This window comes from Propithecus coquereli, unplaced genomic scaffold, assembly GCF_000956105.1.
Source record: "Propithecus coquereli isolate 6110/MARCELLA unplaced genomic scaffold, Pcoq_1.0 Scaffold10, whole genome shotgun sequence".
NCBI classification, from domain to species: domain Eukaryota; kingdom Metazoa; phylum Chordata; class Mammalia; order Primates; family Indriidae; genus Propithecus; species Propithecus coquereli.
In genome coordinates, this window is record NW_012133858.1 from 3,282,143 (window position 1) to 3,296,955 (window position 14,813).

Genomic DNA, 14,813 nt, shown 5'->3' on the forward strand with positions numbered 1-14,813 from the left:
TATAGGTACCCAGGATCATAATAAAAATTAAATATTATATTTAGCTCTAAGATTCCTGGGAGAAAAGACGAAAAGGGGAGCAATAAGTTATACAGTTCTCAGAGTTTAATAGAAAGAATGTCATTTTATCTGGAGAAATTTTTGTTGCATTGAATCCTAGTTCGATTTTTTTTGTGTGTAGTTCCTTTTAGAAATAACAAAATAGAAAATGGATTCAACCATTGTTTTATAGAAAATAGTAAAATGTCCTTCAACTGACTTTCTTTCCTCACCTTAAGAAAGGCCAAGAAAACACCTCCTATATTAATAGGAAAATAGGAATTCTAGAACAAATGTAAAAAGTTGAATAGTCCTGACAAGTTTTTCAAATCAATTGTTGAAAATATTTATTTACATAAAACCTTTAGTTGGAAAACAAAAATGAAACAAATATCACATTTCATATAAACAAGAAAATACCACATTGAGTTTAGTTCCACAATAAAAGCTACACAAATCTGTGTGTATGGCCAGGGACTGGGGTATGGAGAAAAGAAAAAGGGAATTGAGAAGGAGGTAGAAGATAACTCTTTGCTTACTGCAAATCTTGTTTGGAGAGGAACCTCGGGAAAATCATGAGTTTGGATAGCACTAGCAGCATGCCAGAGGCTGAACCAATGTAAGCTCCTAAAATATAAGATTTGTATCATTTCTTAGGGTAACTAGCTAAGGTGGTTTGGTTCCACCAATGAATAAAGTTCCTAATTCTACATTAAGCTCATCCTTTGGAACATTAATCTCATCTCCTGGTTCTTCCCCAAGCTTCTTCCACCAGGGTGCCTGCATGTGTTTCAGGGTGGTGAGATGGGCCTCCTTGGCCTTGGCTGCCACAGGCCTGGATCTACTTAGGAAGAGCTCAAGATCTTTCCCTTCTGCCTCCTTCAGACTTGGTGCCTCTGTAGTAAACAGAAAATAAACAGGTGAGTGGTAGAATCCTGTGCCAAGCAAGTACCAACTTGCAAGCTAAAGTGCTGGAACTCTGCTATAACAGGCAGGGACAGGATTCCAACTGGATTCCAGGTGGAACTCTGCTGTAACAGGCAGGGACAGGATTCCAACTCTGACTTTATTATCATTGCTAACTGTGGATGGTACGGGACTATTCAAAAGTTGCAGCTGTGGCTGGTAGCAACACTCCCACCCCCTGGACACTTCTATGTTTAAAAGAACGAAAAAGATGTAGATTTTTGTTAGATGGTTTATTTAAAGAACAGGAACTTTAAAAATACTAGTAGAACCTCATCCTATAAGTGAGAGGCTCAGTTTCAGTCACTTATCCAATTCAAAAATACAAAATTCACAAGTACTGGCCATTAAATAGAGAACTCTGGCCCTTTCTGACCACATACACTAATGGAAATCCCAGAGCCTGACTAAAACACTGTGTGTGGCTTCATGGATGAGATCTCTCATTAAATGGATCAGTGATTGTGAGGCACCAATGAATTAATTTTACTTTAGCACTTTGGCTATTATCATAATCTACTTCTAAAATATTACCAAAAGCTTTCAAGATTACATAGCAGAATCAGGCTAGAAGGGCAGCATCTTTGAAACTAATAACTTTGTTTGAGCTGATACATATGAATCATGGCAAGGCTGGGGGAAGCAGGCAAGGAGGAAGTTATAAAATCTGCATCATTTGAAAACAGTGTCTGGTATGCTCTAGATGTAAGAAATTTCCTGAGGACAGGAGATGGGCTAAAAGATCCTTAATTGTGCTTTCTTTCTGAAGATTTTAGATGTCATAGACCTTGGATAGGTTGTTCCCTTTACGAAACTAAAATGGAATGAGCACATACTCATTAGCTGTTCAATATTGGTGTTGATTTGAGCCATTAGAGCCTCTCTGTGCTGCTGGGCTCTCTCTTCTAGGGCCCTTCCCATAAAGTAGTGTTGCAGTCGTTCTTGAGCGTGGGCATGGAGCTCCCTGCTGGCCACATCTGACATCTGAGAGCCCTGAGAACACAGGACAGAAAAACTTGTTACAGGAAGGACATACGTATCAAAGTCTGTTTTAGGCAACCACTTAGCAGAGGTTCTAGAATGTTTGGCTGTCTCTCATTTTATCTATTGAATCGTATAACTGATGTCTCTACCTTGTACTTTCGTGCAAATATTAAATAGTCTTTTAAAAACAGCTTTAGATAAAAACACAGGTAGGTAAGTTTCTTTTTGGTATGCTCCCATACCTCACTTTCTCAGACAACATGGTATTAAGGGGAAGAGAGAAGATTGAGAGATCACAGCGAAAATTACAAATGGTTTGGTAAAGACACTGGCCTGGAAGAGGTGTAACATGGCCAACCCCTTTGTTCTGGACCCCATCTGAAAGACTATCTTCTTATCCCATCCCCACTCTCAAATTTATCTAAGCCATAATGTTATAACTGCTTCTGGTTTCATAAAACAAAGGACAAAATCAGCCAAAGGACCATGTTCTTTTGCCTAGTTAGCTAATTTAAGGGGAATTTAAGTGAATAGTTTGGACGAGGATAAAATAATCTTAACTTTGGAGCTGATACAGATTCTGACACCACAGCCTTCTCAAATATTCCAGTTCCCAGATCTTGGACGTGACCCTGTTCCACTTGTTTCAGCCAATGCCTTACTTTTAAGCCATAGAATCTTTTTTTTTTTTTTGGCCTAAATGTTCAAGTGAAACAGCCATAGAATCTTAAACAGTTGTACCAGAGTGTGGCTAAAGCAACACTTCAAAAAAAAAAAAAAAAAAGAAACAGGAGTATACATCGAATTATATATAGTATACTAAAAAAAAAGGGAGATCAAAGACCTGAATATAAGAGCTAAAGCTATGAAAACTCTTAGGAGAAAACACAGGGGAAGCATCATGACATTGGTTTTGGAAATGATTTCTTGGCTGTGACACAAAAGGCATACGAGTCAAAAGAAAAAATAGATAAAATGGACTTCATTGAAATTAGAACTTTTGTGCTCTTGATTTTATGATTTGTTTGGCAGAATGGAGCAGTATAGGCTAATTATATTCCACTATTAAGGAAAGATCTTCCTCAGTACTCATCCCAATACCCTGTGAATTACAAGTTTCTCCAGTGTATTTGATGGGAACAAGCACTATTGCTGGACCTGTGTGAGTTCCTGGCACTCTTCCTTCTTATCTTTTCAGATGACTATTTTCTTGGCCTTGGGTGGTTTCCTCACATGCACATGCTGATCAGTATTTTGAAGAATACCCAAGGGGTACATTCTGCAGATATCTAGGGTTCTCACTCTTTGCAGTACTCGTCACTCTGGTACTCTTGTCCCATGAAGTCTAGCTGCCTTGGTCTTCCCAGACTCTTAGTTCCATCTCACCTCAGGCATTCCAAAAGCTCCTCTTCTGTTCCTCTTCCTTGGGCTATGGCCTAGAAACTCTTTCAAGGCAGGGGCAATTATAGGGCTCACTTTGTTCCCTCTCAGATATTATTGTTTTGTATTATTTCATGTCTGGGGTCTTGAAAGACAAGACCCAAAATATATGAAACATATATTTTATCTGCTTTTTTTTTTTTTTTTTTGGGACAGAGTCTCACTGTGTTGCCCCGGCTAGAGTGCCGTGGCGTCAGCCTAGCTCACAGCAACCTCAAACTCCTGGGTTCAAGCGATCCTCCTGCCTCAGCCTCCCGAGTAGCTGGGACTACAGGCATGCGCCACCATGCCCGGCTAATTTTTTCTATATATATTTTTAGTTGTCCAATTGATTTCTTTCTATTTTTAGTAGAGACGGGGTCTCGCTCTTGCTCAGGCTGGTTTCGAACTCCTGAGCTCAAACAATCCGCCTGCCTTGGCCTCCCAGAGTGCTAGGATTACAGGCATGAGCCACCGCGCCCGGCCTTTTATCTGCTTTTGTTTGTTTGTTTTTCTGGTTGTTTCAGGCACAAAGTAAGTCCAGTTCCTGTCACTCCATCTTGGCTGGAAACAGATGACAGAACTTTTTTACTGTCTACTTCTACGTGATAATCACGAAGAGTCTGAGATACGAGGGTAGTCTTTCCTCCTTTCTTTCTCCCGAGACTCACTTTAGTGTATGGAACCCTAAATTCAGATTCGTAGTAGGAGAAAGTAGGACGTCTTATTTATAGCTCCTGGATTGAGCCTTGCTATTTAATTCAGTTTTACCACTGCTCTGCTCTGGTGGTTACCAAATACATGGTCAGCAATTAATATATTTGTACTCTGCTTTCCATTTGCATAGGGTTTTTTTTGAACTTATACAAATGGAAAGCAACCACAATCACAACAAAACAGATGTGAAAAGTTCAAAATAGCCCAAGTTTTACTGTACTATTGCAAAAGAAGCAATGACTAAGACTTGTTGCTGTAGGTAAGGGAAATAACTGATTTTAAGCAAAGTCCTCTTCACCAATGACTGTACCTCTATGACATGTAACTAACTATAAAAAGACTCTGAATCCATTAACTCTATGGTAAAGCTACTCCATTACCCTGAACCAACAATAAACGTACATATATATGAGATACTGCTTTGTTGGTAAATATCATGCAGTGGAATAATGTAACACTGATATTATGGCACAGAGGTCTACATACGGGATGTCTTTTGAGATAGTCATCCACTTGGTGCTTCAGTTCAACTCTGCGTGCATCAGTGAGTTCTTGGAGTCCTTGCCAAGGAGCAAATAGTTTCTTTTTCTTACGACACTTTGCTAGGAATTTAAGAGCCTGGAGGGAAAAAACAGGAGGTCTGTGATTTTTCTCCCCTAATAGAAACTATTTTCTCCCAACAACATACAGTAGTGACAACATTGCAACAGTAGTTAATTCTGAGTGTGAATGAGGAGAGGGATGGGACTGTGAAAGGGTGAGGGAGGAAAGTGATTTTTTAACTATATATTCTTCTGTAGAGCTTTAATTTTTTATAGGACACTTTCACAGATTATTTGTACAGTAAGCAATGAAGAGGGGAAAAAAAGGAAATAAGCATTGAGCTCTAGTCTCAATTCTAGTCCCTTACGATTGTGGGCAAGTCATTTTATCTTCATAGGACAGAGTCTATGTCTATAGAAAACAGGGACCTTAATTTTATGTAGCCTATAGGACTGTAAATATCAATGCAATAGTATATAAGGAAAAGCTTGATAAATGATAAAATATTACAAAATTATAAAGTATGGGGCTATGACAAAAGCACTTTTTGAATGTTCTTTCCTCATGTCCCTCAGAATAGACTCCTGGTAAAAATAAGAAATCTTTTAACAGGCATGATTTGGGAAAAATTTGCAATTATTCCTCCCAATTTTTTCACTCTTCTCCCTCCTTTGTAGTTTTTATTTTCATCAAAGTTACATATTTACATTGTTTAACGCTGGAGTTGCCAAATCATGGCCCACAGGCCAAATTCGGCCTGCTGCCTGTTTCTGTGTGGCTTGAGAGCTAAAAGCGTTTTTTTTGTTTGTTTGTTTGTTTTACATTTTATATAGTTAGAAAATTCAAAAGGAAAAGAATAGTGACAAAATTATATGAAATTCAAAATTCAAGATATCTATAAATAACATTTAATTGGCACAGTCATGCTCATGTTTTACTATTGTCTTTGTGCTATATCTGAATAGTTGCAAGAGACTACATGATCTGCAAAGCCTAATAGTTTACTATCTTATCCCTTTCCAGAAAAAGTTTGCTGATGTAATTCTATTATTTAAAGGGTCAATTTTATAAGAGTTATTACCAATACAACTATAGTTCTCTACCTACTTACCCTGCTCCCTAACCCCAAAGGCAACAACTTTTAACTCTTTCAGGTTTTTCTTTTTATATTTAGCTCCATCTACTATTTATTGTGATTTTTTTTTCAGATATAGATATTATCTATCAATCTTCTTATGCAGAAGATAAGAATTTTCTTGTTCACTGCTTATACTCCCACATACCTTCTGCGGTTTTTAGTTACATCAATGTTCAATGTTTACATAATTATAACTACATAAAGGCTATTCACTTTGAACAATATAGTATACTATGATAACTTTTCCTTCCCTGTACATTTTTTATTTTCTCTGGGATTAATACTTCTCTTTGTTTCCTGTGCTTAGTTTTCCAGCTACTTATTACTGATTACATTGTACAAACTCTCACCCTAATTATCAACACATTAAAACACATTGGGCATTCTATCGACTTTATTTTCTTGGACACACATTTTCTGGAGCTTCCTGACCTGCTGCAATCTGGACTGACTACTCTCTATACCTGGGTCACAGCTGTCATCCTGTGGTCTCCATTCACTATCATCTTGGTGACTGCTTTTCATCTTTCTCTTGTGTTTCTTGGATTCCACATAGTCTTTTCTTGGGTTACAATTGGTTAAGAGATTTTGTGATGCCTAAAAATGTGTTTAGTCTTCCCTTACCTTTAATTGATGGTTTCGCTGTGTGTAGAATTCTAGTTGGAAATCATTTTCTCTGAAACATGTGACAGTCTTACCTCCATACCTTTTAGCTTCCAGTGTTCCAGTGGGGAAGTCTTTTGTTCCCAGTGTATTTCACAATATTGTGAAATAAATGTGAGTATGTTTCTGTCATTGTATTGGACATTTAAGTTGGTCCTTTTAATCTAAAATTAATGACATTCAGTTCTGGGAAATCTTGAGTTATTTGATTTCGTCTTCTCTGTTTTTCTTGTTCTTGATTTCAAAATTTGGACATTTGACTTCCTGGACTGGCAATCTTTTCTTTTTGCCTTGATTTCTATGAGATTTCCTTAACTTTTTTCCCCAAACTTTTTATTATATCTTTCAGTTTTTCTGTCAAATTTTATTCTATTTTCTCCCTTTTGTTTCATGTATTATTTTCTCTCATCTAAGAAGATAAATTTTTTTTTCTTATACCTGCAATGTCTCTATTTCTATCAAGTAGTTTTATTCTGTTTGTTTTGACTTTGGCTTTCCTCAGATGTTCAGTGACACTTATCTTTCAGCTGATACTTGAGGGTGGCCCTAAAAAGCTGTTTAGAAAATTTCCCTAATACCCCTGTTTTTAGTATGGTACTCAAGCCTTCAACTATGCTTGAGTCCTCCTGTTGAGAGAACCTCTCCTTTCCTTTTATTCTTTTCTTTCCTTGATTTTTCTTTTTTCCTTCTTTTTTGGCAAGTTTACATAGGGTTTTCTCAATTTTTAGCTACTGGAGAAACAATATCTCTGCTTTTGCATAAAGTAAGGGAGGAACAGAAGGTAGATAACAGTTCTGGCCTTTCTTTTCCTGTCAAGGACACTAATAACCAGTTTGGGGCCTGTTCATTGAAAAATATTCCTATTTCTTTCTATTACTTTCAATGAAGCTAATGAATTGTTTCCCTTTCTTTCTTACCAACATCAATTGTTATGCTAACAGAAATATAATGCAAATTACATAGGTAATTTAAAATTTTCTAGTAGCTATGTTAAAAAAATAAAAGATAAATGAAATAATATTTTGCATATGAGTTATATAAAATACATTCTAACTCAATATACACAAAATATTAGTATTTTACCATGTAATCAAGATAAAAAAGTATTAATGAGATACTTTACACTCCTTTTTTAATATCACGTTTTCAAAATCTGGTGGGTACTTTATACTTATAGTGCATTTCAGTTTGGACTAGCTACATGTCAAGTATTCCACAGCCACGTGTTTAATGGCTATTGTATTGGATAGTGTAGGTCTACAGTGTGTGTTAGAAAAGGATGCTTTAAAAACATAGCAAAATGTGTCCCTTACTGACCACTGCCCTATTCTAATTTTCTCTACTACTTTCATTTTCTTCCCTCTGTGTACTTTCCCACTTTTCTTTCTCTTTTCCCTTTTTGAAAGTAATCCTTTTATTTCCTTTTCCATTGTGGCTAACTCTGCTTTGATCTCACTGTTATTTTTAGTAATGAGATGCAAAGACTATAAACATGACCTTGACTCATCCCTTTTTGTTCTTACTTAAACAGAGACTCTTACTCCTTTTTGTGGGTAGAGGAGACCTGAGGCAAGTGAGACTAATCTTTTTCTTCTTCTGCCAATGGAAAAGTATAAAAGCCAAAACAACTTTGCCTTTATAGCCCTCAGATGCTCTCCTATTATAACCCCTACTTCTCTCTCTAAAGAATAGTAGACAAAGTAGGGTATCTCATTTTATTGTAGAAGATCCCTTTACAAAGTATTGGATTCATCTAAATCAGGCAAGGTAGTAAGTTAACTTAAATAAGGGCCCAGTTAATTTTATGGCAGGGAAGGCTTTAAAAAGGAGGTACACAAGGAGTGCAATGCGCACTACCTGAAGGATGGTCATATTTGAAACACGGACTTCGGTTGGGGGGGGGGGAACCAAGGGCAACTCACGTAACCTAAACGTATGTACACCCATAATTTGCTGAAATAAAATCTCAAAAAAAAAAAAAAATAAAAAAAAAATAAAAAGGAGGTAGCCATGAAGTAAAAGTATTATATTAGGAAGGAGACAAAGGTTCCTCCAAAGGAAGTACTTCTAACCTCAATGTCAGTGGGTTAATCCCTAGATGGCCTTGTTTAGCAGAGGATAATATCAGGAATGTGTGTGATTCAGTGAAGGTGCAAGACTGTTTGTTGTAGATACATCCTGAGATCCCCAGATGAGCCTGGAGAAGGAAGAGGCAGACATTCTTTCCTATTTCCCTCATATTTATTCTACTGTGTTTTTTGGATGATTAAAAAAAAAATCTTTGTAAAAAGTTAATAACAGAGACTGTTCCAAATCTATCACCATGAAAAATTTAAATTGACCTAAAATTTCAATAATAAGAGGTTAAGTTAAATGCTATAGGACCTGAAATCCTAATAAGAAAGCTAACCTTATGTAAGAAAATAACTGGATATTAGGAAAACCAGTCATTAAATTGAAAAAACAGCCTTGTGCTATACTTTTCAAAGGCAATAAAATATTACCATGCTCCAGATAAATCACAGGAAAATTATCATTTAAGAATACTATTCCACAATTGCAAAGTTATAACGATTTAATTATACCTAATACTTCATCTATGCATTTAAAAAGTCAAATATGACAAGCTGAACTTGCATAGGACTTTGTAATTTACAAAATACATTCCCATAAATTTGATCATCTGATCCACATAACAACTGAGTGAAAAAGGTAGGCTAAACATCCATTCATATCAAGCACATGCTGAGAGCTGACAACAATAAATAAGACTTAGTTCTTTATTCTTGAGGAAGTTGCAGCCCAAGTGAGAAAGAAAAAAAAGTTAATAATAACAACATTATAGTTTAGTAAATGATGTACAAGGTTCTATGGCAGTGCTAAGGACTAAGTGTCCAAATCAGCCTGGCCAGAGGTAAGGTTTTATTTTATAAAGGAAGAAACTAAGGCTCAGGAAAGCTAAGTGACTTGACTAAGGCTTTATAGCAGGTAATTAGTAAAGCCAGGTTTGAACCCATGTTTTTGCCTCTTTTTACTACATCAGACTCACTGCTCTTTGAAGTGTAACAGCTGCTTTATTCTCCATGAGAGATGGCCTCTGTTGGTGAAAATTTTTCCTTTCCCTGTACCCTCTCCAATATTTCTGGATAATCAATGCTGATTTCTCTTCTATTTCCCGATTGTGTTTCTCCACCTGACCTAAAGAGATGACAGACACTATCACAACATAGTCACTGCCATGCTTCCTCAAATTCTGGAATCAGGACAATGGTAATAATAATAATCTTGTCTTTTTATTTTTTTCAATATTATTCACTAATTTTTCCAATTCTATTATTTTATAATGGTTCTAAGATTTTAGAAATAAAAGCTTGCCCAGATTATGCAGCTTCTTTAGAGAGAAGACTCATAATATTTTTGTAGCAGAGTAATGAGCAAATAGCTAAAAATGTAACAGCAAGGACATTTTGGAAAAAGAATAAGTACATGATTAAGAAGCACCCAGTACCAACAGAGGGAAACGGCAAAATGTGTGTGTGTGTTATCTCCTTTACTCTATGTGCTTTCAAATTTTTCTTAAGTCAGTCAGTTATACAGATGACTTTCTTTTTACCTTCTTGGAGTAGTTGGTCAGCATATAGCCAAGTGTTCAGAATACATAAGTGACAGACTAAGGCAGTAGAAGGTAGTTGCAGTGAAAAAAAGGGGGAGTATACTTGAGCATAAAAAAAACTGATGGATTTAATGATCAACTGGATGTGGAGCTCAGGGGGAAAGAACTCTAGGATGTCTTAAATGGGAAACTGAGTAGACTGTTGATGTCATCACCTGAGATGGGGAATAAAGGAAGAAGAAATCTAGGGGGTAAGATAATGACTTTAGTTTTTGGGGTACCTATGGATATTTAAATAAAGCTATCCAGTAGGCAGCTGGCTACAGACCTGTGTAACATAGTAGACACTAGCTGTAAGTGGCTACTTAAATAAAAGTAAAATTAAAATTCAGGTCTTTGAGTACACTAACCACATTTCAAATACTCAGTAGCCACCTGTAGCCATTGTCTTTCATATTGGATGGTACAGATATAAAACATTTCATTTTTGTAAAAAGTTCTATTGGGCAGTGGTGCTCTAGAGCTTAGGAGAGGAGGTGAGGATGGAGATCAGATCTGAGACTACTTAGCATTCAGCTGATAGCTGAAGCTATAGTTATGGATAGGATGGATACCTCAAGAAGAGCAACATTAGAATTATGGGGTGAGGATGGAACCCCCAGAAATATCTATATTTAAGGGAAAAAGGAAGAGAAACAAGGAGCTAGTGAAGGACCCTGGGAATAAATGGTAAGAAGGGAAGTAAAAGAATGAGAAAAGAATCTTGAAAACACTCAGACCTCCCAGATCATACTTTATTATTAACTTCAGTTTAGTCTGTCAAAGGTGGTAAGATGTCACAAGGTTAGTACTAGGGGATGAGTAAAGTTCTGATGGCAGAATATAGCAATATTCTAACTCCTTACTTTGTGTCTGTGACAGCTATCTTTATGCATAAATTTTCATGTTTCATTAATTTATCTAAAAGATACGAAAAGAAAAACTGGAGGGGAGATTGCTCATCATCAATAGGTCTGAAACAGAAAAAAAATAGTAACTTTTTTTAACTCAAGAGATTTAATAAAGTTTATTTGGAAAATGGAGAAAAAGAGCAAAGGTCCAAATTAAAAAAAAAAAAAAAGAATCATCAGGTGGCTAAAAAATTTGGTTTGTTAAAAGATACTCTACACATTGTTATATTTATGAAGTTGATACTGCCACCTACCTGGATGAACTATTTCAAGCATACTCAGCCGTAATTCTCGGGAAAGTCTCATGGCTCTCTGTCTTTGAAGCTGTAATTGTAATCTGAGGTCCTCTTCTTCCTTCTGCCTATTTATCTTCAGCAATATCTTTGTTGGTTTAGATCTGTGATGGAAACAGTAAGTGCCTTATACACAATTTTCATAAATCATATATCCATTCAAGAAATATGTGGAAAAAATGTTTAACCTCACTAGTAATCAAATAAATACAGACAGAATTTTTTTTTTCTTTTGAGACAGGGTCTCACTCTGTCACCCAGGCTAGAGTACAGTGGCATGATCATAGGTCTCTGCAGCCTCAAACTCTTGGGCTCAAGAGATCCTCCTACCTCAGCCTCCAGAGTAGCTGGTACGACAGATGTGCACCACCATGCCTAGCTAATTTTTTTAGTTTTTGTAGAGATGGGGTCTCACTTTGTTACCCAGGTTGGAGAAAAAAAGTTTTTAAGATAATTTCTAGTGTTATTAGGGTTATGATGAAATAAATTGTCATGTGCTACTGCTCTACAACTTTTCTGGAGAAATATTTGGATATATGCATTGGAAGTCTGGAAAAATATTTGAAATATATACATCAAAAGTTTTAAAAATGTTGACCAATTAATTCCATTTCAAATAATTTTCTTAAGGAAATAATCAGATATATACGTAAAGATTTATGTTCAAGGATGTTCTCCACAGTATAACAACAGTAACAAGTTGAAAACAAACTATATGTTCCACAATAGGGAGTTGGATAAATAAATAATGGTTCACTTACCTGATGGGATTCTATGAACTATGAAAAAATAAAATGTTCAAAGAATATTTAGAGACATGAAAATATACCCACAATCTAATGTCAGGTGAAAATAAAATCAAGATAAAGAAGAGTGAGATCCAAATTGTGTTAAAAAAGTTTATATTACTTACATATGGAAATAAATGATTAAAAAACATTAAAATTTCAATAGCAATTTTTACTGTATAAAATGATTACAGCTGATTTTTATTTTCTTATGTTTACCTTTTCTCAATTATTGACTAACAAACATTATTTTTATAACTGGCTATGAAAATATGTGGCTACAAACATTTCATTTAATTATCATTTCTGTATTATCTGCTTTTATTCACCAACATTTCTCCCATAGCCATTCCTACCCAGTTTTTGTTGCTTCCTATATCATTACATAAGAAGACCACAATTATTACTTTATAGTAAATATACTCAAAATGCCTTCAGATACCTATAGAAAAAGAAAACAAGAAGGATAAAAAGAAAAGAGAAGCAAAATACAGAATTTATTTTACCTGTATAGACTTAATTTGCAAGTATGCTTTCTCTTAGATCCTTTTATTAGAATTAAACTGCCAAAAAATGTGGTCCCTTAATTGTAGCTTTGTATTTTAATAGCCAGATTTCATAATGGTACAGTTACAGAGGGTTATTATGATTTTTAATTCAATTTTCTTTGAAAAAGCAAAACCAATTAAGTGTAAGACAACTTTAAAAAGAAACTGTTTAGAGAAGGAAGACTGACAAAATTATTTGATCAAATTTTATACATGTGTGGTTGCTTGTTTTCCCATAATTTCTTAAGTTCCATCAATCATAATTTAAGTTTTCTTTGTTCTCCTCTTAGGTCAAAGTTGAGGGTTTATTTGTTTTGAAATTCCTTTCTTATCTCTATTATCAAAGGTAGAAAAGACCTCAAAAGTGTGCATGTGTGCCAAAAGGAGATAGCAGTTCTTAGAGAGGATGTAGGGGCTAGTTGAATAGTTTCTAAGTGTTTTTTGCTTTTCCTGAAAGTTGACAATTACGTAGGTAAGGGCCTCTCCCTTTCCAAAGAATAGAAGGTAGCAACTTGCCTGTCCTAAAGAACTCCTACTCCAAAAACTTCTGGGTTGTATAGCATGTAGAGAATAATGTTTTGTCCTTTACCACTTACGGCATATAAAAAAGAACAGGCTCTACCAGTGTCGTCTTTCAAACTTATTTTAAAAACTCCATCTCTGTTTCTAACTTCTAATTGCTTATAGATTATAACATCTAATACTGCATTATCAATATTTTAAATAGACTATTAGGATGAGAAACACGGTAATCATTAAAATTGCATTGATAGAAGACTTAATCTGTCATAAATCTGGGTTTGGGAAACAACTTGGGCACACACGCTATGAAATATGGCAAAATGTAAAGACTAGGGAGCATGAAAGTAGAAGTAAAATACGAATCAGAAAGAAAGTAGAAAAGAGAGGTTCAGTGATTGAAATAATGATTGTAAGTTATAAATAATGTGTGCTTCTTGGATTTATATGCTTTAATTTCAAGTTTGAAAACACTTATTAGGAACTGATGTGATTTTGAATGTTATTTCTCCTACTTAGTAATAAGTTAGTTATTTTGTTAAGAGTTTCTATAATCACTCAAACATTAGAAGATTATTCATCCAGTTGGTTTCTTTGTAAGAATTAGTAGGCATTTGACCATCTGGCATGTGTACTGCACTTCTGAAAAGGAAATGACTGATTGGATATCATATTCTCAATTTATATAAGTGCTTAATAGAAAATAAAGATTCTGATCATGAGAAATGATAAATAAAAAAGAAAGAGCCTTAGGAAGTGTGTGACTATAAAAGAGTGCCTCTTGCTAAATCTAAAGAACGCTGATCAGTCTGGACCCATAAATGTGACTGGTGGGCAGTACCTCTCCCAAAAAGCATGGGAGGGGGAAATTACTCTGAGATAATGACCTGACCACAAAGAGACAGAAATAATCTTTGTAGAAAACCCAACTACAAAGGAAGCAAGAGACATTTGCATAAACTGTGCAACTGACAGAAGAGGAAAGATGCTAAAGACTGGAGCAAACTTGAGGTTAAAATATTAAACAGAACCCAAAAGTTAAAACTGTAGTTTAGTGTATTCTAGAAGCTCAAACTCAAAATATTGGAAAGGAAACAAACACATAATGTGAGATTTAAATCATTTTAGCTTCATAGCTTATCTTTTTTAACGGAAATATTTATAACTAGTCTGGTTTTGTTCATAAAGATAATAATGGAATTTCTATTTTAAAATAGTGGAATAGGCTGGGCGCGGTGGCTCATTCCTGTAATCCTAGCACTCTGGGAGGCCGAGGCGGGTGGATTGTTTGAGCTCAGGAGTTCGAGACCAGCCTGAGTAAGAGTGAGACCCCGTCTCTACTAAAATTAGAAAGAAATTAATCGGACAACTAAAAATATACAGAAAAAATTAGCCGGGCATAGTGGCGCATTCCTGTAGTCCCAGCTACTTGGGAGGCTGAGGCAGAAAGATTGCTTGAGCCCAGGAGTTTGAGGTTGCTGTGAGCTAGGATGACGCCACGGCCTCTAGCCCGGGCAACACAGTGAGACTCTGTCTCAAAAAAAAAAAAAATAGTGGAATAGTAATTAGATTCCATAGGTATAATTCTAAGTAGTCAAATAGCACTCTGGGAGGCCAGGGCAGGAGGATCACT

General features: G+C 35.7%; 1 protein-coding gene across 2 annotated transcripts in view; it reads right to left on the reverse strand.

The window, feature by feature from the left end:
* Positions 1–360: 360 nt before the first annotated feature.
* The window catches only part of IQCB1 (IQ motif containing B1), a 54,102-nt gene continuing 39,649 nt past the window's right edge, over positions 361–14,813 (reverse strand). The window contains exons 11-15 of one of the 2 annotated variants that reach the window (XM_012640158.1): positions 11,287–11,429; positions 9,519–9,667; positions 4,612–4,743; positions 1,842–1,998; positions 361–935 (exon numbers count right to left, since the gene is read on the reverse strand). In XM_012640158.1, coding sequence (XP_012495612.1) covers positions 706–935; positions 1,842–1,998; positions 4,612–4,743; positions 9,519–9,667; positions 11,287–11,429 — 811 coding nt within the window. In that variant the 3' untranslated portion in view covers positions 361–705. The remainder of the gene's footprint in view (positions 936–1,841; positions 1,999–4,611; positions 4,744–9,518; positions 9,668–11,286; positions 11,430–14,813) is intronic. The other variant, XM_012640164.1, reaches the window with a different exon arrangement.